This window comes from Microcaecilia unicolor, chromosome 6 (genome assembly GCF_901765095.1).
Source record: "Microcaecilia unicolor chromosome 6, aMicUni1.1, whole genome shotgun sequence".
Lineage (NCBI taxonomy): Eukaryota > Metazoa > Chordata > Amphibia > Gymnophiona > Siphonopidae > Microcaecilia > Microcaecilia unicolor.
In genome coordinates this window covers 63,245,200-63,269,864 of record NC_044036.1, presented here as the reverse complement: position 1 = coordinate 63,269,864, position 24,665 = coordinate 63,245,200, and the positions used below count along the sequence as shown (strand labels likewise).

Sequence of the window (24,665 nt, the reverse complement as noted above, 5' to 3'; positions counted from 1 at the left end):
GCGCTTTGTGAAAAGAAGTATAGTTTAGGGGACGTCCAAAAAGGCCATTTTTATTATTGCCGGGAGGGGGGCGGACGTCCAAAAAGGACGTCTTTTTGGATGGACGTCCTCAACTGCACTCTCGAGCCGCATCAGAACCTTCCTGCAGCAGGCCGTGGAGGGGGTGAGCGGCGCAGCGTCTTCCATTCCCGGGCGGCGCAGGGATGGCCACAGGCATAGCGAAGGTGCCATAACTTTTTTTTTTTTTTTTTTTTTTTTTAATTTTAAGTCCCTCACGGGGACTTGGGACAAGCTGCTTGTTCTTTTTTATTTATTTATTTATTTATTTTACCTGGGTGTTAGGCGCATTTTGGACGTATTTGGCATGCGCAGAGCAGCCAGCATAACGCTTGGCTGCTCTACGCATGCTCGATCGGCAGACTGGCCGACTGGTTACCGATGGAATAGAGAATGCAAGTGAGCTACAACGAGCAGCTCATTTGCATTCCTTTTCCTTGATGCATGCCCGTTCCTTACCAATTCGCTAAGGGATTCGGTAAGGGAAGGGCTTTAACGATTTTTTAGTGCATCTTCCCCCTTAGTTTTTACAGCCAGAGTTGTTATCTAAGCACCACTTTACATACCATTCATTTTCTAATTAGAGATCCTCTGTGTTCACCACACGCCTCTTTGAATTCAGCCACCGTTTGTTTTCTGCACCACCTGCCTCGGGAGGGCATTCCAGGCATCACCCACCCCTCTCCGTGAAAAAGAATTTTCTGACATTACTCCTACCACCCTGCAATCTCAATTCATGTTCTCTAGTTTTACTATTTTCCCTTCTCTGGAAAATATTTGTTTCTATATTGTTTACTCTTTCCAAAAATACTAGGACTAGGGTGCATGCAATGAAGCTACAAAGTAGTAAATTTAAAACGAATAGGAGAAAATATTTCTTCACTCAATGTGTAATTAAACTCTGGAATTCGTTGCCAGAGAATGTGCTAAAAGCAGTTAGCGGGGTTTTAAAAAGGTTTGGATAGATTCCTAAAAAAAAAGTCCATAAGCCATTATTAAGATGGACTTGGAGAGAATCCGCTGCTTATTTCTAGGATAAGCAACATAAAATGTATTGTACTGTTTTGGGATCTTGCCAGGTACTTGTGTCCTGGATTGGCCACTGTTGGAAACAGGATACTGGGTTTGATGGACCTTCGGTCTTTTCCAGTATGGCAACACTTTTGTACTTACATTAATAATTTCAAGTATTTAAATGTTTCTATGGTGTCTCCCCTGTCCTTCATATCCTCTAGGGTATACATATTCAGGTCTTCCAGTCTCTTCTCATACGTCTTTTGGCGCAAGCCCCTTACCATTTTTGTCACCTTCCTCTTGACCGCTTTAAGTCTTCTTACATCTTTAGGAAGATATGGCTTCCAAAACTGAACACAATAACAAGTGGGGCCTCACCAACGACTTGTACAGGGACATCAGCACCTCCTTCCTTCTGCTGTTTATGCCTCTCTTTGTACAGCCTAGCATCTTTCTGGCTACAGCCAGCCACCACCTTATCGCACTGTTTTGTCACTTTCAGATCCTCGGATTATCACCCCAAGGTCCCTCTCCCTGTCTGTGCAAATCGGCTTCTCACCTCATAACACATACGGCTCCCTTGGATTTCTACTCCCTGTGCATCACTCTCCACTTCTTTGCATTGAATTTTAAACATTAGTCCACTCCATTCTTGTGCTTTTGCAGATCCTTTTTCATGTTTTCCTCTTCATCCAAGGTGTCCAATCTGTTACAAATCTTGGTATCATCTGCAAATAGGCAAACCTTATCTTCTAACCCTTCAACAATGTCGCTCACAAATATATTGAACGAAATTAGCCCCAGCACTTATCTTTGAGGCATTCCACTACTCACCTTAACTTGCTCCGAGTGAATTCTATTAACCACCACCCTTTGGTGTCTGTCAACCAGTTCCTAATCCAGTTCACTACCTTGGGTCCTAACTTCAGCCTGTCAAGTATATTCGAGAGCATCCTATGAGTAACCGTGTCAAAGGGTTTCTAAGGGAGAAGGGCTAGTAGATGGGATGGATGGGCAGACTGGATAGGTCGTAAGGTCGTTATCTGCCGTCATTTTTTATGTTTCTACACCATAGATCTATACAGAGGCATTTTGATATTGTTGTGGGGTTTTTTTTTCTTTCTACGTTACTTTCTGAATAATTCTGATCATCTGCCCAAGAGAGAGTTCCTCAGTTGTGGCTTTATAAAACATCATTAAAGAACAAGCTGAAGATTTTGATGCATTACTGTACACCGCCTTGAGTGAATTCCTTCAAAACAGCATTAAATAAATCCTAATAAATAAGTTGTCCACAGTGACTCCAAGATCCATTTCCTGGATAATGACTTCTAAAATGGAACCTGGCATTTATGTACCTGTAAGTTAGGATTGTGTTTTGCATCATTGTTCAGCTGTCCACATTAAATGTAATTTGTCATTTAAGATGACCAATTCTCCAGACATAGTAACATAGTAGATGACGGCAGAAAAAGACCTGCACGGTCCATCCAGTCTGCCCAAAAAGATAAACTCATATGTGCTACTTTTTGTGTATACCTTACCTTGATTTGTACCTGTCTTTTTCAGGGCACAGACTGTATAAGTCTGCCCAGCACTATCCCCGCCTCCCAACCACCAGCCCCGCCTCCCACCACCGTTTCTGGCACAGACCGTATAAGTCTGCCCAGCACTATCCCCGCCTCCCACCACCGGCTCTGGCACAGACCATATAAGTCTGCCCAGCACTATCCCCACCTCCCAACCACCAGTCCCGCCTCCCACCACCGGCTCTGGCACAGACCGTATAAGTCTGCCCAGCACCATCCCCGCCTCCCGCTCTGCCACCCAATATACAAGAGGCTAACCTGTTTACCAGAGTTCTTTACATAACTGGTACACCAATCCTATTTGGATTAAAATAAATGAACAACTGGATCAACTTTCTCAAGGATACAGTTCTCTAAGTAGCAGGTGAGAGTCAGTTTACAATCTGTCACTAAGGGGCCTTATAAAGTTTATACTCCTAAATTTACACTTCTAAATTTATGCTCCAAAATAGATTATGCTTGTAATTTTGGAGCATAACCTTTAATAGAATAAAGCCTAACTCCCTAATTCTATAAAAGTCACTAAAAACTGCATGCGCAAATTTGGGTATATGCCCAATTTGTGCATACAATTTAACTGGACGAGCTAATTAGCATCAATTTGCTTTTTAAAAAGCAATTATGGGCACTAATTAGATTTAATTGGGATTTACGCACGTAAATTTTACACAGTTCAAAAAGGGGGGTGTGGAAACAGGAGGGTCATGGGAACAACACGGGTGCTCCTAATATTTATGCGTGTTGTTATAGAATGAGAAGACATATGCGCCTAATTCAGGCACGTACAAGTCCTTTTACAGTTCCTCACAATCTGCTTGTGTTTTACTATTTGAATATTTTTGTATCAGCTGCACATTTGATCAATTTACTCATTGCCTCCTTTTCTGGGTAGTTAATAAGTTAAACAGTGCTGATCCCCGGGACACTCCCTGTTTACCTCTTTCTGTTAGGAAACTAGGGGTAGGTTAATGATAAGGAGAGAGCAAGACCAAATAACCCTGTCCTTACATCACATTTATGTAGATAATGTTGTGAATTGTTATGATGTGTATGTTGAAAACAAGACCTGAATTGGTGGTAGGTTGAGTGAAGGTATCTTGAGAATTTGGACTGAAACATTGTAGAACTATGATGCTATTGACCTAGTTAAGACGGAGGTCTCCTTCAGTGACACAGCCAATCTCAGAGTAGTGGGGGAAGGAGGTCCCCTAACAATAATGTAATAAACCTGCTCTCTGGGGTTGTCGCTTGACGTCAATCATCTCTACCATATAGTCTCTCCTCTCCTTGACTTCCTGTTCTCCTCCACAAACTTTCTTCCCTAGTGCACACTTTGGCCCAGCCTAGTCAATTTACCTCCCACCCATTTCTCTCACCAGTCAGCTGCCCCCATCCTGTACCCACCCTCTTCCCTTCTAAACCAGTTTGATAATCTGCCCTTCACTTTTCCCAGAGGCTTGCCTCCAGCACAATCTCTAAAGCTCCTTCCTCCTGCGAGCGCTGCATTCAAAATGGCGGTGCCCTGCCTTGGGCATCCTGAATGCACTGGGCGGGACTTCAGTACCATAAAAGGGAGAGACTCCATTTTATGGTACTGAATCACTGCCCAGTGCATTTCGCTGCCATTTTGAAGGCGACGCTCCTCCTCTTGCGTCAAAGTATGAGTGCGGGCTTGGGGGTACTAGGCCACCAGGGTGGTTGGGGGGGGTACCCACTATGCCACTAGAGAAACATTTTTGCATTGGGGGGGGGGGGGTGCTGGAGGTCCAGCAGATCTCCAGCCCTTTGTGTTGGGGGTGGGGGAGTTGTAAGCATTCAAATGCATGCTGGACAGGGCTCTCCATTCCTCCCTGTAGGGTTTGCGGTGGGAGCAGCGCCAATATTTGGCACGCTGCCCACTGATCATTGGGGAGGAATACATAATGCCCTGTTTAGTATGTATTTGCATGCTACTTGCGCTCAGAGCCGGTGAGCTTGTTACACATGCCGGCTCTGATCATAGGGTGCAGGCAAATGCAGGTGCTAGTCCGGCACTAATGGCCTCTAGTGCCCGTGTTTACCTTTGATCATCTGCCCAAGAGAGAGCTCCTCGGGTGTGGCTTTATGAAACACAGGATTCTGTTAGCTGTGAAGCACTCCATTCCAGCTGCCTTGCGGTGTGCTTCTGTCCTGCATAGTTCAGTGAAAGTGCAGTATGTACCGTTTGTGTCTATCTCAGGTGCTTGTTATGTTAAACCAGATGTCCCAGACGCTTGGCCATGGCAAATGTTTTTATAAATTCCTTGTGAGACAAATGCACAGAGAGCTGCATTGTACTGCTGGGTGTTTCCATGGTCTAAGCTGGTTGAGGGAGGGGTGGGTTTAGGAGCATGTCCACTCACTTGCTGTCTCTGTTGGTTTTTCCCTGTTTTGTACAGTATACCTCATAAATGAGTTGAGAAAGAGTTTGCTCTCTGTTTTCTTATTTGCATGTCTGGGGTGTGTGCCAGCTTTCTTTGACCTTTAGTGCACTGTGTCTGTTCCAAACATTGTGCAGTGTGTCCCTTAGTAGGGCTGTTGATCTGTATGGAGGAGGACTTGTCAGACAAGTTATAATCTGTCCTGAGCTGTGCACCTTTAAGACATTATCCTCCATCTGCCCCAGATGGGGCTTTTGTTCAGCAGTTTCATTCACAAAGCAAACGGAGCACAGAGTAGTCTGTTGATTAGGAGTGAAATAGATTTAAAAAGAGACACAGAATCAACATTTAGAAATCTTCATTTTCTTTGTTGCTCCACATCTGTTGTCTGTATGAGGTCTGTTTTGGTGTTGCAGGTGGCAGTAATTTTTCTGTTTTACCTAAAAACTGACTAGTTGTTCATGGCCTTACTTTCTCCTCCTGTTCTCTTACAAGCCTTTGGTTTTCATCTACTGCTCTGCCACTACCTTGTCCCTAAAAAATCCCCAGAAGCAAACTAAACTGCTAACACCATTAACGATAGATGTCTAATCTGTCACTCCTCTTTTGTACAAACAAACCTTCCGTAGACATGGAGGCAGTAGAACTAGAGGACATGAATGGAAGTTGCAGGGCAGTAGACTTAAGAGTAGTGTTAGGAAATGTTCTTTCTCAGAGAGCATATTGAATGCCTGGAACTCCCTTCCAGGTGAAGTGGTGGAGTCAAAAACAGTGAAGGATTTCAAAAAAATACATGGGGATAAGCACAAGGGTTGCCTAAATAGAAGGATGGAGACACAACTTAGCTGTTGGGGTGTTATGTTGGACAGGAGTAGCTGGGGGAACCTAGGCCAGTGTTGGATAGACTTCTACAGTCTGTGTCCTGCAAAAGGTGAAAGACAGGTGAAGATCATTGGATATCCCTTTTATTATCATATGCTATGAGTGAGGGTGATGCACATCTCAAGGGGGAGGGGATAACCTCTTAATGTTGAGATTAGCAATATTGTTAGCAGTACCTTTGGTTATAAAATATATCATTCCAAGTCTGCATCATATTTAACTACCCATATGTGGTCAGCATGATGGCAAATTGCCAGCTGGTGTTTAAGCATCAATGACTATAAGCCGCACAGTAACGGGTGCAGCTTCGCCTTTATTGGGCAGACGAGATGGACCATGGGGGAGGGGGGGTCTTAATCTGCTGTCATTTACTGTGTTACTGTATCTTTCCCAGGAGCCTATGGTATAAGAGGGTGACTTAGAATGATTTCAATTCTTTGTATGTGAAAGTTGACTAAATAAATATGGCTTTATATACTGTAGCATGCATTATACTGGCAGTATCCTTGCGCTTGGTAGCATAAGGACAGGCAGCTTGAAACTTGTGAAGCAGAGAAGTATCTATATTTTGTGAGGGAATTGGGAAATATAAGGAAAACAGAAAAGAAGTAATGGCAGATAAAGACCTCCAAGCCTATGTAGCCTAACTGTTAATTTTAGCCTCTTGCCACCTTCTACCATTTCTGTCCCTTCTGTTTCCACAGATAGGTTTCTCCATGCATCTGCCGCATCTTCTGTTAGAGTGTGATTGTGTAGACTATAGCTAACATTTATGTACCCATTGAATGCATAAATATTTAGCATGCACACTTAAACATGTAACTGCCAGTATGCCACCTAAGCAGTACTGTGTAACTAGGCGACTGTCTTGCATAGTGCGTATTTGTAAAGGTCTGTACACATGGGCAGAGCATGGGTGTATCGTAGGCAGGGCTCCAACCTATGTGTGTATTGTCAAGTGCGTCCCTGCCACATTTTGGTGCTCACATTTACTCAAACTCTGTGGTTCGTATAAGTGCAGTTGCCTAAATGTTAGGCATGCTGATACTGAGTTACTCTAGTATTTTAAAAGGAAACTAGGAGTCTAGGTTTTGCTATAGAGTAGGCTCTTACCATTGGCTCTCAGGGCACCCAGTTATTGAATTTCCTTCTAAATGACTTTAGATATGAAGAAGTAGATGGTATTCATCCCAGAGTACTGGTAGAACTGAAAAATGAACTTGCGGAACTATTGTTAGTAATATGTAATTTATCCTTAAATTGAGTGTGGTACCGGAAGAGTGGAGGCTGGCCAATGTAACGCTGATTTTTAAAAAAGGTTCCAGGGGAGATCCGGGAAATTACAGACCGGTGAGTCTTACATTGGTGCCGGGCAAAATGGTAGAGACTATTATTAAGAACAAAATTACAGAGTATATTCAAAAGCATGGATTAATGAGACAAAGCCAACATGGATTTAGTGAAGGGAAATCTTGCCTCACCAATCTACTACATTTCTTTGAAGGGGTAAACAAACGTGGATAATGGAGAGCCGGTTGATATTGTGTATCTGGATTTTCAGAAGGCGTTTGACAAAGTACCTCATGAAAGACTCCAGAGGAAATTGGAGAGTCAGTATTCTCAATGGAGAAGGGTAGTTAGTGGGGTTCCCCAGGGCTCTGTGCTGGGGCCGCTGCTTTATAACATATTTATAAATGACCTAGAGATGGGGATAACTAGTGAGGTAATTAAATTTGCTGATGACACAAAGTTATTCAAAGTAGTTAAATCGCGGGAGGATTGTGAAAAATTACAAGAGGACCGTACGAGACTGGGAGACTGGGCGTCTAAATGGCAGATGACGTTTAATGTGAGCAAGTACAAAGTGATGCATTTGAGAAAGAGGAACCCAAATTATAGCTACGTCATGCAAGGTTCCACGTTAGGAGTCACGGACCAAGAAAAGGATCTAGGTGTCGTCGTTGATGATACGTTGAAACTTTCTGCTCAGTGTGCTGCGATGGCTAAGAAAGCAAATAGAATGTTAGGTATTATTAGGAAAGGAATGGAAAACAAAAATTGAGGACATTATAATGCCTTTGTATCGCTCCATGGTGCGACTGCACCTCGAATATTGTGTTCAATTCTAGTCGCCGCATCTCAAAAATGATATGTTGGAATTAGAAAAGGTGCAGAGAAGGGCAACGAAAATGATAAAGAGGATGGGATGATTTCCCTATGAGAAAAGGCTGAAGCGGCTGGGGCTCTTCAGCTTGGAGAAAAGATGACTGAGGGGGGATATGATAGAGGTCTATAAATAATGAGTGGAGTGGACCAGGTGGACATGAAGCATCCGTTTACTCTTTCCAAAAATACTAGGGGGGCATGCAATGAAGCTACAAAGTAGTAAATTTAAAACGAATCGGAGAAAATTTTTCTTTTCTTAACGTGTAATTCAACTCTGGAATTAGTTGCCAGAAAATGTTTTTAAAAAGTTTGGATGGCTTCCTAAAGGAAAAGTCCATAGATCATTATTACATTTGATTTGGGGAAAATATTTCTGGGATAAGCAACATAAAATGTTTTATACTTTTTTTGGGATCTTGCCAGGTATTTGTGACCTGGATTGGCCACTGTTGGAAACAGGATGCTGGGCTTGATGGACCTTCGGTCTGTCCCAGTATGGCAATACTTTTGTAGATTCTTCATCCAAAAAAAGGAAAAATGTGCATGATTCAGGCTTTTGGAAGACATTTCTTATGTGGCTCTTCTGAGAAATAAGCACATAAGGTCATGACTGAGGAGAGGCCAAATAACTAGGCAAAACAATGAAATAGACCTGTGAGATATTGTGCTATTCTGACTGTAATGTTTATCCATCAGTTCTTTTAAGGCACTAGATTGTCATAGAGCCAAAGCCCTAGAAAGATATGGACAGATTAGAGGCAATCCATTTTAGCAAAGGGAGGTCGTATCTAACTAAGGTGTGAATAAGCATGTGGATAAAATCCCTCATGAAGGAAGAGACTCTTCAGGAAATCAAAAAGCTCATGCGATAGATTCTTACTGCGCATTCACAACTGGTTAAAAGGTAGGACGAAAGGGTCGCTATTCTCAGTAGGACATGTTAAGTATTATTTATTTTTTTATTATTTATCTAGATTTTGCTCGCACCTCTTTCGGTGTTATGTTCTTGGATCAGCTCTTCAGATTTATCATTGTTTAGGGAACCACAGAAGTGGAAAAAACACCAGAGTCCCACGTGAGAGATACAGCTAAAGAAGGAGTGGGAACAGGATCAGGCTGTTCGAAACAGACAAGGGACTTTCAATATGTAGTTTGAAACTTTTATTTGGTGATGACTTGTCACGGTACTATGTTTCGGCACATAAGTGCCTGCTTCAGGAGTCTGCACAGATATAAATAATTGCAAACATATGATATTAAATCACAAAGTATAAATAAAACATTAAATAGTGGTGTAAAATAAGTCAACATAAAATCAGAGATGATGAAATACGAGCCTTTTTTTAAGACATACGATTTTATTTATTTGCCTCTTCTAAATATTGTCCATCCCATATGACATTCACTTTGTCAATTGCTTTACTTACATAACTCTTGATATTGTCTCTCATTTTTAGATACTCCTTTATAAGACATCCCATTTTATTTATTTATTTATTTGCCTCTTCTAAATTCTGTGTATCTCATGACATTCACTTTATCAATTGCTTTAAGCAATTCATAAGGTATTATACTCTTCACTTCATTTATAATACATTTCACGTCACTCAACCACTTCATTTTATGAATCATTGTTTAGGGAGCCATGCACACAATCCGTCACTTCTGGTGTGGTGACTTATCTTAGCCTACTTGAGGACATGCCACATCTTATGTGTTTTAAGCTTGAATTCCACCATCTCCATGTTTGTCATGAAATTTACTGCAGAACCACTGAGTCCTAGCTTTGTTGGTCATTAAGTATTCTCATCATAAGGTTTTGAGAAGTTGAAGGCCATATCTTGTACCAGAAATCTCTTCCCTGGGATGGAAGTGTGCTGTTCTTGGATTTCTGTCCTAATCTTTGCAGTATTGTGTTCCAGTCACTTAAGGAACCTCTCTAAGGGTGGCAGTTGAAGGCCATATCTTGTACCAGAAATCTCTTCCCTGGGATGGAAGTGTGCTGTTCTTGGATTTCTGTCCTAATCTTTGCAGTATTGTGTTCCAGTCACTTAAGGAACCTCTCTAAGGGTGGCATGGGTAGTGAGAAAGAGGTCTGCCTGAGTTGTCTTCCAGATGTGACAATCCTGCTTCAATGAATGAAGGAGGGGAGTTGGTAATCTTGCTCCATCCCTGTGGGTGCCATCATGAGAGAGTAGGGTAAGAAATTCTAGTGTGAAGATGTTTCCATGTACAGTTATTTTATGTGAGTTAGCTTATGATGCAAAACTGTGTTCAGTTAAATCAGCAATAAGAAATTATGTAGAATAGTGTATCCAATCGTGCTTCACATCTGTTCTTTATCTTAGTGTTTCATATTTTTTTTGTTAATGCTAGAGCCTATGAATCAGCTCAAGCATTTGTTTTGAAGCTATATTTTTTTATTAAAGATTTTTGAAATTTATAGTTCCAAAAGAAATCGCATAATATGCAGAAACAAATTAATTCCCAGAAATTTAACAACAAAAGTCCACATTGAGAAGTGTTTCAAAAAAACACAAAAATTGAGCAGTATTTCAAGTTAGGAAAAACATCCCTGACACTCAGTTAGTGCAGGATTACCACGGGAGCCCTTACTGCGTACAAAATGGGTGGGGATGAGTGCTCACGCAGTAATTTTTATTAATGACTGCATACTAATGGCAACATTAGCACACAAAATATTATCACTGCATAAAATTAAAACAATGGTATATTGTAATTTAATGGACCATCAGAGGTGACCTTCCAGTAGAGGAAAAATGCTCTTATAGATGAATAAAGTAGATGACACTTTATTTCGTCATCAGTCCAACTTCATTCATTTTTTTCTTTTTCTTTTTTTTTAATTCATATGGGGTTTTTTGTTTTGTTTTGTTTTTTTACTTTATCATTCTCCAATACCTCTAGTGGGAAAAACTTAGTTGAAACTCAAGCAAGACTTCGGAACCATGATTCTGATTATACTGTACTGATATGGTTCCCTCTTCTTCTGGAATTATCTTGCAAAGAACAGTGGAGATTGGAGTGTTTTCTGACCCTCATCACACTAAACAAGGGGTCACTTCTACATCCCAACCTCCAGTCTCAGACTCTCACAGCTTATTTTTGAGAGCCTAGAATTTGCTTCCTTGCGTGTGTTGGAGGGTGTCTCCCGAGTGTTGCTGGTTTCCAGGAAAGATTCCACTAAGAGGTGTTACTCTAATTGGAGGATGTTTGCCATCTAGTGTGAGAGCAAGGTTCTAGATCCCCTTACTAGCCCTACACAGACCCTGCTTGAATACCTTCTACACTTATCAGAGTCTGGTCCGGAAGGATTCACCTTAGTGCAGTTAGTGCTTATGAACATGTGGAAGGTAATCCTATCTCTGGACAGCCTTTAGTTCGCTTAATGAGAGGTTTGCTTTTGTCAGTCACCTGTCAAACCTCCACCAGTGTCATAGGATATCAATGTCGTTCGTACCCAGCTGATGAAAGCTCCTTTTGAGCCACTGATTTCCTGTCAGGTCATTTTCTTGGTGGCTGTTACTTCAGCTTGTAGAGTCAGTGATCTTCAGGCCTTTAGTGGTGGATGAACCTTATATTAAGTTTCATCACAACAGAGTAGTCCTCACTCACCCTAAGTTCGTACCGAAGGTGGTGTCGGAGTTCCGTCTGACCCAGTCGATTTTTCTTTCCAACATTCTTTCCCTGACCTCATGCCAAAAGCAGCTTTTATACCTTGGATTGCAAGAGCGCATTGGCCTATTACATGGAGCGGACAAGGCCCCACAGACAGTCCGCCCAGCTTTTTGTTTCTTTTTAACCCAACAGGATAGGGGTTGCCATCGGGGAAATGCACCATTTCAATTTGGTTGGCAGATTGCATTTCCTTCACGTATGCCCAGGCTGGGCTGGTCATGTCATGGCTCATAATGTCAGAGCCATGGCTGCATCAGTAGCCCACTTGAGGTTGGCCTCTATTGAAGAAATTTGCAAGGCTGTGACGTGGTCTTCAGTCCACACATTCACATCACACTACTGCCTTGAGTAGGATACCCGATTCGACAGTCGGTTCGGGCAGTCAGTTTTGCAGAATCTGTTTAGGGTCTACACTCCAACTGTACCCTCTAGGCCCATTTTATTCTGTTCCAGGCTGCACTCCTATTCAAATTGTATATAGTTTCAGGTTAATCTGTGTAATGTCCTCGCCGTTGTGAGGCCCAATTGAACAGTGTTTGTTTTTTTTCGGTGAGACTGGAAGCTAGGAATTCCCCACTTGTGAGAAGATAGAAGCCTGCTTGTCCTCTGAGAAAGCAGGTATTCTTTAGCAGATATTCTCCGAGGAGAGCAGGCTTCATATTCTCACAATCCCTCCCACCTTCCCTTGGAATTGTCTCCTTGGTTATTTTTACTTTATTTTTTTGCTTTAGTATTAAACTGAGGAGACCGCACTCACGCGGCGGGCGGGAACGCACTCGTGCATGAGTAGTGGAGCACGACTCACGCTCCACCCAGATCTTTTTTTTGTTTGTTTTTACTATGGCGAAAGTCTGACCAGGCAACGTGGATCAGTGTCGCTCACTTGTGAGATTATGAAGCCTGCTTTCCTTGGAGAATACCTGCTACAGGTAAGTATCTTCGTTTATCACATGAGGTAATTACTAGAAGGAAATAATCATTTTAAGTCTCTATGTATAATATAATTAAATTTCCTTTGCAAATACAACCCTTTTTTCTAATGATGGGTGACAAAAAAAGACTTAGGTGTGGATGCTGTTTGTGTAGCATTAGTAAAAGGCTCAGCTTTTCTTTTGTAGAAGCAAGCTAGAAAGTGCCACAGCATTACAATAAATAAATTTGGACTGTAGTAAAAAAAATCTGGTTGTGAATGAATAGACCTTTAACTCATACCACACAGTCTTTAGTTAAAATACATTTTGGTGCCTGAGATGGCCAGTATTCATTACTGAGGTCTGTGATGATTATAAACTTGTAAATATCTCAGTTGATGGGAGAGTATGAGAAACCTAAAAGGTTGGTGATTTATTTTGGTTGTTTTTTATAGTGTTATATGTGATGTTGCTATTCAAATGGGTTTTATTTCACCTCTTCAGTTGTCCCTAGTAAGAGGTTATCCTGCTGTTTCTTGAGATAACCCTTCACATTAGCTTTTCTTCCAAATTTTTGCTGCTGGGAAATGATTGCATCCCCTATGTGCAGTCAAATATTTAAAAAACAAAAACTGCATCCGGTCTGACGTGTATAATTGCCTGGTCTTAGTGAAAATTGTGTGTATAGACTTGAAATGAGGTGAACAAAAAAAAAAAAAAGAAAATCATCTTGAGAGCCCCCTTCCAAGGTCAGCTGTTCTGTTTTGTCAGGAGAAGACGTCTGGTGCTTTTTCATCTTTCCCTATTCCACCAGTGTCCCACCCATCACAAGAGATTTTGCTTTCATAAAACCATGTTGGTTTAAGGAAATGAGTAGAATGTATGGCTGTGTCCAGTCAGGAGATCTTTCCATCATCACAGATTGGTGGCTTTGTGATATTCATGGCAGAAGATTAGGTCATCATTTTCTTTGTTCCGAAGCCAGAGTTCCAAAATTAATTTTTTTTTCTTTTCTATTAAGAAAGTTGAAAGCTGACTTCCTTTTTTAATCAAAATTTTACAAGGAAATATTTGATAGAAGTACGTTTGGAACAAATTTGCTGCTGTGCCACTGTCATTCTTACTCGTGATATACCTGTATAAACTCTTATTTAAAATGCTAGCTTAATCTTCCAGAAATGATTTCTTTTTAATTCCTGACTTTTATCAAGTTTATCCCTATATTCAAAGGATCTTATATAGAACGGCTGCATGCAGTAGCACCAGCTGACGAGCCACCTTCCGTGCAACAAACTCCCAGTCTCTGGGTTGCAGACCTCACTGTCCGGCCTGGTTGCATGACAGGGCAGCGAGCCTTATTGAAGCTTCAGCATGGAGTTCCCCTTTCAAGAGTTGCACTGAATCTGACCTTGCATCTCAGGAAAAGCTGTGGTTAACAAACTAAGAATCAGTGTTGATTCCAGTAAACAAATTCTATAAATCTCAAGTGTTGGAGACAGCAATAACTCACATGCAGAATTAAGGGTACTTAGCAACAAATTTGTTTTCCGCTGTTTTTGCCACTACATGCACGCACACCTTTTTTGTTTCCGCTTGGCAGAATTCTATGGGATTACCTAAAATCCAAATTATGCTGAACCCATCACACTTGTTTTGTCAGATTGAGATAAACTACTTAAAATTTACTGTGTCTTAGACTTTGCATGAGTTTAATATTTTATGCAATAGACAAAATTGGTATATAAAGGTGCTCATTTTCAAAGCACTTAGACTTACAAAGTTCTATAGTAACTATGGAACTTTGTAATGAAAATGAGCCCCACAGTAACCTATTTAACTTTGTAAGTCTACATGCTTTGAAAATGAGCCTCAAAGTATACTGATGCTTCAGCAACAGATTTTAATTCTTATGTTCATTATAGCTTTGTCGTCTTTGATGTCTATCTAGTTATGGAGGCACACAGCCTTTGCTGTAAAGGCTGTTGTGCTTGGTTAATCCTTCAGAGCCAAACTCTGAAATTGTGGTTTATAGTCATGGTTCGTTAAGATTAATGAAATGGTGTCACTGTTTTATCTGTTCTGTGGATGTTAGTGTTTTGGCACTGGTGGGATTTTGGGATGGCCCTCTAAATGGGAATTTATATATTATTTCTTTCTGTCACTACTTTCTAAGTATCTTGGGTTGACAGACAGCACTACAAATTATTGCCAACAGTAATCGTAGGGATATGGTCATACATATGGTCACATTATGCTCAGTAAAAAGAATATTGCACAGATACGGGGCTATGAGCAAAATACACTGTAGGCCCAATATAATGTTGGATTGCTTATAACACGGTCAAGGATTGGGCCCCATTTTTTTTCCTTTTGTTGTTGTACTGTTACACCATAGACCATATATAATGTGAATTTACTTACTATATGGTCAAATAAGTTGGAATCCAGTGTACACATTATATTGGGTCTACTGTGTACTAGTATGCATTTAAGATGATATTTTGGATGCTTCAGCTTGTGGCAGAGATTATCTCCTTCAGTTTGGTAACAACTTTGGCTTCCTCGTAAAGAACATACATTCTTTATTTAAATCTCTTTAGGGAAATAAACCTCCTCCCCGTCAGTTGAGCTATTCCCTTAACATTTGCTGGTAATGGGGTGTATGTATGGAATTTGAGGGACATTTAATCATTTTGAGATCCAAATTGAGTAAATGGCCTGAATACTTCTTTGTTCAAGTAATCTTCATTTGACCTGTTTGATGTGTTACTTTTTGGTTTTTTTCCAGGCAAAAGAGATTCTGCTGGCATTTAAAGCTTATATTTCCCCAAAGTCATGCTGAATACATGGCCAAAAGGTACATATTTTCATTTGCTGGTAAGGTCATAAACCTGTTCATAATGATGTGAATTCCCTTATGCTAGTGTGGTAGCAGTGCCTCCATTTGCACCTTAGTAAACTTAAAAGCCGAGTCAAGCAGCAGTGATTTCCAGTAGTGTGTGGGCTGACTGAGGCTGAATTCTTCCCAAAGAGCTGTGCCTTTTGTAATGTGCTTTGCTTTGTTTTTGGGTTCAGGGTACCAGATGACAGAACACTTCACGAGATCCTTAAGAAATATATTAGTCTCAAAGAATCTGATCCTGTAATTCGTCAAAGGTAAAATGAACACCAATTTTCTTGTCTGCTAAAATATGATTCCAAACCATATTTGGTAAATGTTTAATTACCGTATTTAATCTGATTTTTGTGCATTAATATTTTAGGCCCCTGTGTACTAACTTGTGTTCACAGTTTAACACAGTAATTGCTGCATGCTAACACTGTGCACTAATTCCAGCAGAAAACACCATTTTGAAGCATTCAATAGATGGGGCCTGCACCCTATAGTTGAACGCAGCAGATTGTGTGTTTTGGTTTGCTACTTTTCAAGAGGTGTAACTTCCGACATTGTGCCTTATCTGTCATTTCCTTGTCATCAGCAGCAGATGAATCCATTAACTGATAGGTTGTATCCGCCTACCAGCAGGTGGAGATAGAGAACACTGAAAAACCATAGTGCCTCTTGGACGGCTAGCCCAAACTGCCTTCAGTATTTCTCTATCTCCTAGCAGGTGTGGACGTAGCTTGATCAGCTTCTGGATTTCAGACTGCCTGGGGTGGCTCCTGTGCTTTGCCAGTTGAGCAGGGTTGTTGTGGCTGGTGGTGCCCAATTTTAAAGGCATATACATAAGTACATAAGTAATGCCACACTGGGAAAAGACCAAGGGTCCATCGAGCCCAGCATCCTGTCCACGACAGCGGTCAATCCAGGCCAAGGGCACCTGGCAAGCTTCCCAAACGTACAAACATTCTATACATGTTGTTCCTGGAATTTTGGATTTTTCCCAAGTCCATTTAGTAGCGGTTTATGGACTTGTCCTTTAGGAAACCGTCTAACCCCCTTTTAAACTCTGCCAAGCTAACCGCCTCCACCACGTTCTCTGGCAACGAATTCCAGAGTTTAATTATGCGTTGGGTGAAGAAAATCTTTCTCCGATTTGTTTATATAGGTTCGCCCTTTCCCTGCCTTACCCATTCCCCCCACCTCCCGGAGTTCCTCTGTTGCTGCCTGCCTCCAACTTTCCTCACAGTGTTAAAAAAAAAAAAAAGAGCACTTTTACTACATGGCTGTTCTGAGGCTTTTTCCAGAGATTCTGGTTCTGTGCAGCTTGACTGGAGCTCGCTGACTCAGATTTCTGAGGTGAGAGTGGTGCCCAGCTCCTCTGGGGAGGTCCCGCGGACGCCGTTCCGAACGGGGTACGTTTTGGCGCGAAGCCAGCATTTTATTGCCATAGTTCCGTCCAGTCAGGCGATGGCTGCTGAAGGAGTTAAGCGCTGCTCCCGTTGTGTAAACGCAGATCAGCGGGGCTGTGTAAAACGTGCTCCTTAGACGCTCACGCTAGTATGAGCATGGCGAGCGATGTTTCTTCCCGCTCAATGGAGCTGGCAGCAGGCGCCATTTTGGAAGAGCTGCATGTCTCGACCCTCGAGGTTGCGGATGAGTGGAGTGCAGAGGGACGCCTCGTTTAGAGGCTGCCAGAGGAGCTCCTACATCCGTTTCTCCTAATTCAGAGGCGGAGGGCTAGGGTGGATTTTTCTCAGTTGCACACATTGGACTGCAAGCGAGCACTGGCCTTCTATCTGGAGCGGACAAGCCCATTCAGACAGTCCGCCCAAATGTTTGTTTCTTTTGATCCCAACAGAAGGGGAGTGTCTCTCGGGAAACGCACCATCTCCAGTTGGCTAGCAGATTGCATATCCTTCACTTACGCCCAACCTGGGCTGACTCTTGAGGGTCATGTCACAGCTCATAGTGTTAGAGCCATGGCAGCGTCAGTGGCCCACTTGAAATCAGCCACTATTGAAGAGATTTGCAAGGCTACGACGTGGTCATCTGTCCACACATTCACATCTCATTACTGCCTACAGCAGGATACCCGACGCGACAGTCGGTTCGGGCAGTCAGTGCTGCAGAATCTGGGGTTTAGAATTCAGCTCCACCCCCCCAGGCCCATTTTTATTCTGTTCCAGGCTGCACTCTCAGTTAGTTGTTTCTGTTTTTAGGTCAATCTCAGTTATGTCCTTGCCATTGCGAGGCCCAATTGACCTCTGTTTGTTGTTTTGAGTGAGCCTGGGGGTTAGGGATACCCCATCAGTGAGAACAAGCAGCCTGCTTGTCCTCGGAGAAAGCGAAAGATACATACCTGTAGCAGGTATTCTCCGAGGACAGCAGGCTGATTGTTCTCACAAACCCGCCCACCTCCCCTTTGAAGTTGTGTCTTCCCTTGTCTTTGCTTTCTATCTGACTGAGGAACACGCTCGCGCTACAGGCGGGAAGACGGTCGTGCATGCGCGGTGCGTGCGAAGGCTAGCAAAATTTGTTGCTAGGAAGATCTCTGATCCTGGGGCTGCCATCGGACGTCACCCATCAGTGAGAACAATCAGCCTGCTGTCCTCGGAGAATACCTGCTACAGGTATGTATCTTTCGCTTTTTATGCTGCTTATCCTAGAAATAAGCAGTGGATTTTCCCAAGTCCATCTTAATAACAGCTTATGGACTTAAGAACTTGCCCAAACCTTTTTTTAACCAAATCAAGCACTTATTTTTAATTACTTAATCATTGTTCAACATTCTGGTACAAACTTGAAAAAAAACACATCCATATTACTTCAGATTAGTCATAATAATCAGAATGTACAGTTTTTAACTTTCTAACAAAACAACTAAATCAAGAATCATCCAAGACCCTCACCTCCCACTTCCTCATGCCATCCCACCATTCGTCCTCCTGAGAATAAAATAAACCCACCAGCTGTAATAAAAACATAATTGTGCAAAATACTTTATAAGGAAAAGTTAATGTATAATAAAAAAGAAAAGGGGATATGACATTTCATCCATAATAGAAACTTGGTAATGGAGGAGAGGATTACTAATATCTCCCTACCCGACATTAATACTACTTATACTTTACCGTTTCAGGTACCAGGTATTATTGACTGAAGAAAAAAACTCCAGGACTTTAGCTCAAGGAGTATTTGAAGTGGAATACATCATTTACCGCTTGACTAAGAGCCATCTCTATTCATATTTATCTTTCTTGCCCTGCAGTACAGCTGTAATTTTCTCATATCTACAAGGCTCATCACAAGCACTTTTTTCCAGAGTTGAAAAGTTGGGCCCTGAGTGGATGGATCTCCAGGCCCGTACTATCGTCATGATCAGGGAGCCCCAAGTATCCTCCTATAGACCCATTAGAAAATGCCCTAATAGGCAAGTGCTTGTCAAATTTTGCGTAGAAATACCGTCCACTTTAAAATAGTACCCCATGCCAAATCCCAAAATCCTTTACTTTTAACACAGTCCCACCAGTGATGCTCATACGTGCCCAGTGTCCCACATCCCTGCCAGCACAGACCCTCTTTATTACTGGAGCAGCCAAATGTTTTTTCCTATGAGGAGTCCAGTAAAGACAATGCACAAACATATATTGCAGTTGTCTATAATTGGTCACTCCAGAGCAGTGATGTATATACAGTATGTCTGATCCCAAAATTTATCATCCACAGGTTCATTGAGCCAGAATTCTTATGCCTGTTGGTCAGGTATATGCAGCCCTACTAAGTTTCTAGATCTTCTGGTCAAAATCTTTTAATCCAATGAATCTTTGAACAAAGCTCTGTTGATTTTTCTATACAAATTCACTTTAGCATCTGGATGGTGCAAGAAATTCCTCAATTGAAATATTGAAAAAAGGAATCTTGTAATCTGTAAGATCTTGTAACATTTGGTGGGACAAAACTGTCCCATCCAGAGTGAGATCTGCACACGCATGGAATCCGAATTCTTCCACTCTAATCTCCAATGATTTTGTATATTATGTGGGAAAATAAATGTGATCTCTTGATGCACTGCTTGGAAAAAAGAGCACTGGAAAGTCCTCACTGGGTCCATATATTATCCCAAATAATATATAAAGGGTCTGAAAAAGAATGTTGTCTCACATTATCCCATTGACCCTTCAGGTCTTCTACTTTGATTTTTATACCTTTAGAGACGGAGAAAGGGTTCAGAAATGCCCTCTCCTGATGGCCCCGTCTTTGGCTCGGAATGGTCTTTTAATGCCTTAAGAACTGCAGCTTTACAATTAAAGCACAAATTTGGTAATCCTACCCCCCACCCTGTACCCAGGATAGTTTGTCATTGTAAAGAAAGTTTTCCCCTTGCTGTATAAAATCTGTCAGTATTCTGTCCCATATTCTGATGTAATACTAGGGTATACTTATAGGTAATTGGGTAAATAGAAATAAATTTGGGTAAAATCTTCATCTTCACCATTGCCACTCAGCCCCACCATGTCAACATCAAGTGACACCAACAGGCTCATTTTCGAAAGAGAAGGACGCCCATCTTTCGACACAAATCGGAAGATGGGCATCCTTCTCACAGGGTCGCCCAAATCGGTATAATCGAAAGCCGGTTTTGTGCGTCCCCAACTGCTTTCCGTCGCAGGTACAACCAAAGTTCATGGGGGCGTGTCGGAGGCGTAGCAAAGGCGGGACTTGGGCGTGCCTAACACATGGACGTCCTCGATCCATTATGGGAAAAAAAAGGGCGTCCCTGACGACTTTACCTGGTCCTGTTTTTCTTACGACCAAGGCACAAAAAGGTGCCCGAACTGACCAGATGACCACCGGAGAGAATTGGGGATGACCTCTCCTTACTCACCCAGTGGTCACTAACCCCCTCAAAAACATCTTTACAAATATTTTTTCCAGCCTCTATGCCATCCTCAAATGTCATACTCAGGTCCATCACAGCAGTATGCAGGTCCCTGGAGCAGTTTTAGTGGGTGCAGTGCACTTCAGGCAGACGGACCCAGGCCCATCCCCCTCCCCCCCCTACCTGTTACACTTGTGGTGGTAAATGTGAGCCCTCCAAAACCCACCACAAACCCACTGTACTCATATCTAGGTGCCCCCCTTCACTCGTAACGGGCTATGGTAGTGGTGTACAGTTGTGGGTAGTGGGTTTTGGGGGGCTCAGCACCCAAGGTAAAGGAGCTATGTACCTGGGAGCAATTTATGAAGTCCACTGCAGTGCACCCTAGGGTGCCCAGTTGGTGTACTGGCATGTGAGGGGGACCAGTGCACTGCGAATGCTGGCTCCTTCCACAACCAAATGGCTTGCATTTGGTCGTTTCTGTGATGGGCATCCTTGGTTTCCATTATCGCCGAAAATCAAACGATGAAGTCTATGGACGACCATCTCTAAAGACAACCTAAATTTCAAGATTTGGTCATCCCCGACCGTATTATCGAAACGAAAGATGGACGTCCATCTTGTTTCGTCGATAATATGGGTTTTCCCGCCCCTCCATTGGGACGTTTTGTGAGGACGTCCTCAGCAAAATTTGGGTGTCCCTTTCAGTTATGCCCCTCCAAACCTCCAATTGCTTCAGTATGGAATCTACTAAGGAACATAATTATGTCAGTATAGGTAAGCCAGGAATTGAGAGAGCTTAACATCAAGATATCTAAACCCTTTAGTGGTAACCTTAAAAGGGACATTGTCAGGAAGATCTAATTTTCTCATATAGGTGGCTTCAGTTTTATCCTTGTTCATTTTATACCTAGACAAGGTTGTAAACTTGTCAATTTCCTTCAACAGATGTGATAGGGACCCCCTAGGATTTTGAACAAACAGAAAATATTATCTGCACACATTAACACTTTATGATCCTTCCCACCAATTGTAGTAGGGTGTATACCTAGGTTCTGCCAGCTGCCACATACAAGGAGTTCTATCCCCAGCGCAAGGAGCAACAGTGACAATGGGCTTCCCAGCTTGACCCCCCCCCCCCCCCCCCCATTGTAAAAGGAAAAGATCTGACAATATCCAATTGACCACTATCCTATTAATGGGAGCATCTTAGAAAGACCTCACCCAGGTGCCAAAATTCCACCCCTGGCCCACTATTTGCAATACTCAAAATAAAAAGCCCCACCGCTCTATCAAAGGCTTTTTCTGCGTCAACTGCTAAATATATAGTACATAAGTACATAAATATCTAATATCGACTACTATGCAACCACAAAATGCCAACTAACCTCACCGCCATACACTAATACTCTCACCCTAATGTCCTCACCTGAGCAACTACATAATGCCGACACCTACACAAGATCACAATGCATTCTTCCACCATGTTTGTACGCATTGGAATGGCAATCGCCATTACGGCAAATGTAAGCCACATTGAGCCTGCAAATAGGTGGGAAAATGGGGGATACAAATGCTACAAATAAATAAGTATTGCCATACTGGGAAAAACCAAAGGTCCATCAAGCCCAGCATCCTGTTTCCAACAGTGGCCAATCCAGCTCACAAATACCCGGCAAGATCCCAAAAATGTACAAAACATTTTTTTCTCCGAGGACAAGCAGGCTGCTTGTTCTCACGACTGGAGTTGACGTCCACGGCAGCCCCCTCCGACCGGGGAAAAAACTTTGCGGGAGGTCCCGCACGCAGGGCACGCCCAAAGCACATGCGCGGCCGTCTTCCCGTCCATGCGCGACCATTCCCGCTCAGTTTCTTTCCCTTTCTGCGCTGGAGAGAGACGTGTCTTCGTCCCTCTCCTAGTCAGCCCCGGAAACCGGATTGCGGCCTAGCCCGCGTTTTTCTTTCTTGTTGTTACGCGTTCGCGTTTCTTTTTCTCTTCATGTTAAAAAAAAAAAAAACAATAGTAGAGAAGTTTTTCCCTCGTCGTTCTTAGTCGCGAGGGCGCGTCGTTGCGGGTGTGCTTTTCACCGCCACCATCGACGATTTTGACTTTGCCGACGTGATTTTTCCGTCGATGTCCTCGAAGGTCCCGAGTGGATTCAAGAAGTATGGTCGGTGTGGCCGGCAGATCTCGCAGACCGATACGCTTGGTGTCTTCAGTGCCTCGGCCCGGAGCATAATTCCAAGACGTGCACCTTGTGTCTCGGCTTACGGAAGCGGACGCAGGTGGCGAGGCAAGTTGTTCGGGACAGTCTTTTTGGAACTTGCGCCGGCCCTTCGACGTCGACCTCGACGGCATCGGTGTCGACGGCCGGGTCTTCAATGCCGGTACCGATGTCGACGGCGTTGGCGCCGACTATGGCATCGACCCCAGGAGCACAGGTACCTTTGGCCCGGCGACCTGCCAGTGACGGCGGGGGTGAGCGGCCGCGCGGGCAGTCTGCCCCGGCCACTCCCGCTGCTCAGGGCCATCGGGCCCGAACCCTGTCGGATCCGATACCTCGAGGCCGTGGGGGCTCCACCTCCTCCTCGTCCCTTCCGCGGAGCGCCGATGACGGACATCGGAAGAAGGCCAAAAAGCACCGTCATCGGTCGCCTATGACCCACGGGACTGGCAGCTCCAGGACATCGAGGGAGGACTCGACGCTCAGGAAGCGGCAGTGCTGGGAGGAGCGTTCCCCCTCAGTCAACGAGGTGTCGCTGTGCTGGTCGGCAGGTATCTCGGTACCGTCTCCTGGACCCAAGCAGCTTCCAGTACCGGCACACACACCTGCCCCCCTGCCTTTCCCGACAGCGGGCCTCGACGAGGGCCTCCGAGCCATCCTTCCGGGGATCCTGGAAGGGCTGATGCGCCAGGTTCTTCCAGCACCGGGGGTGCTTGCGCCCTTGGCGCCGTTGATGGAGGTGCCGGTGGACTCTGGTCCGGTGATGAGGCCTCCGATGCCGCTTGCGGCACCGGTGTCGACCGCCACGCAGGTGGAGTCCCCTTCGATGGAGGGAGCTTCGTCCCCACCAACGCAGGAGTTCACCGCTCGACGCCATCATCAAGGACGTGGTTCCTCGCAGTCGAGACGGGCCCGGTTGCGATCTGAGCTGAGAGAGCTCATGTCCGACACCGAGGAGGAGGCCTCGTGGGGGGAGGAGGAGGACCCCAAATATTTCTCCTCAGAGGAGTCTGTGGGCCTTCCCTCCTACCCCACTCCTTCACCGGAGAGGAAGCTCTCGCCTCCTGAGAAGCCTCTCCTTTGCCTCTTTTGTCAGGGGTATGTCTATCAGCATTCCCTTCCCAGTGGTTACTGTGGATGAGCCGAGAGCGGAGATGCTCGAAGTCCTCGAATATCCATCACCACCTAGAGAGTCTTCCACGGTACCATTGCACAATGTCCTTAAGGAGACACTGCTTCGGAACTGGTTGAAGCCACTATCTAATCCCACCATCCCCAAGAAAGCGGAGTCCCAATACAGAATCCACTCAGACCCAGAGTCAATTGCCTCATGACTCGGCGGTCGTGGACTCTGCTCTCAAGAGAGCACGGAGTTCGAGGGATACCGCCTCGGCGCCCCCTGGGCAGGAGTCTCGCACTCTGGACTCGTTTGGGAGGAAGGCCTACCAATCTTCCATGCTCGTGACCAGATTCCAATCATACCAGCTCTACACGAGCATCCACATGCGGAACAATGTGCGGCAACTGGCGTACCTGGTTGACAAGCTCCCTCCGGAGCAGTCCAGGCCATTTCAGGAGGTGGTCAGGCAGCTGAAGGCGTGCAGAAAATTCCTGTCCAGGGGTATCTATGACACCTGTGATGTGGCATCTCAAGCTCTGCGGCCCAAGGTATAGTGATGTGCAGACTCTCCTGGCTGCGTGCCTCTGACCTGGACAACCGTACCCAGCAACGGCTGGCGGATGTCCCTTGCCGAGGGGATAACATTTTTGGCGAGAAGGTCGAGCAGTTGGTGGACCAACTACACCAGTGGGAAACCGCTCTCGACAAGCTCTCCCACCGGGCGCCTTCAGCATCCACCTCCGCAGGTGGACGTTTTTCCCGGGCCCGGCAGGCTGCACCCTTTGCCTACAGCAGGCGTAGGTACACCCAGCCAGCCCAAAGGCCTCCTCAGGCACAGGG

At 44.0% G+C, this 24,665-nt stretch overlaps 1 protein-coding gene across 1 annotated transcript in view; it reads left to right on the top strand.

Moving 5' to 3' along the window:
• The window catches only part of ZNHIT6 (zinc finger HIT-type containing 6), a 166,352-nt gene that overhangs the window by 94,955 nt on the left and 46,732 nt on the right, over positions 1–24,665 (top strand). Inside the window, exons 6-7 of the mRNA XM_030207787.1 lie at positions 15,506–15,574; positions 15,793–15,873. Of these exons, the coding sequence (XP_030063647.1) occupies positions 15,506–15,574; positions 15,793–15,873 (150 nt within the window). The remainder of the gene's footprint in view (positions 1–15,505; positions 15,575–15,792; positions 15,874–24,665) is intronic.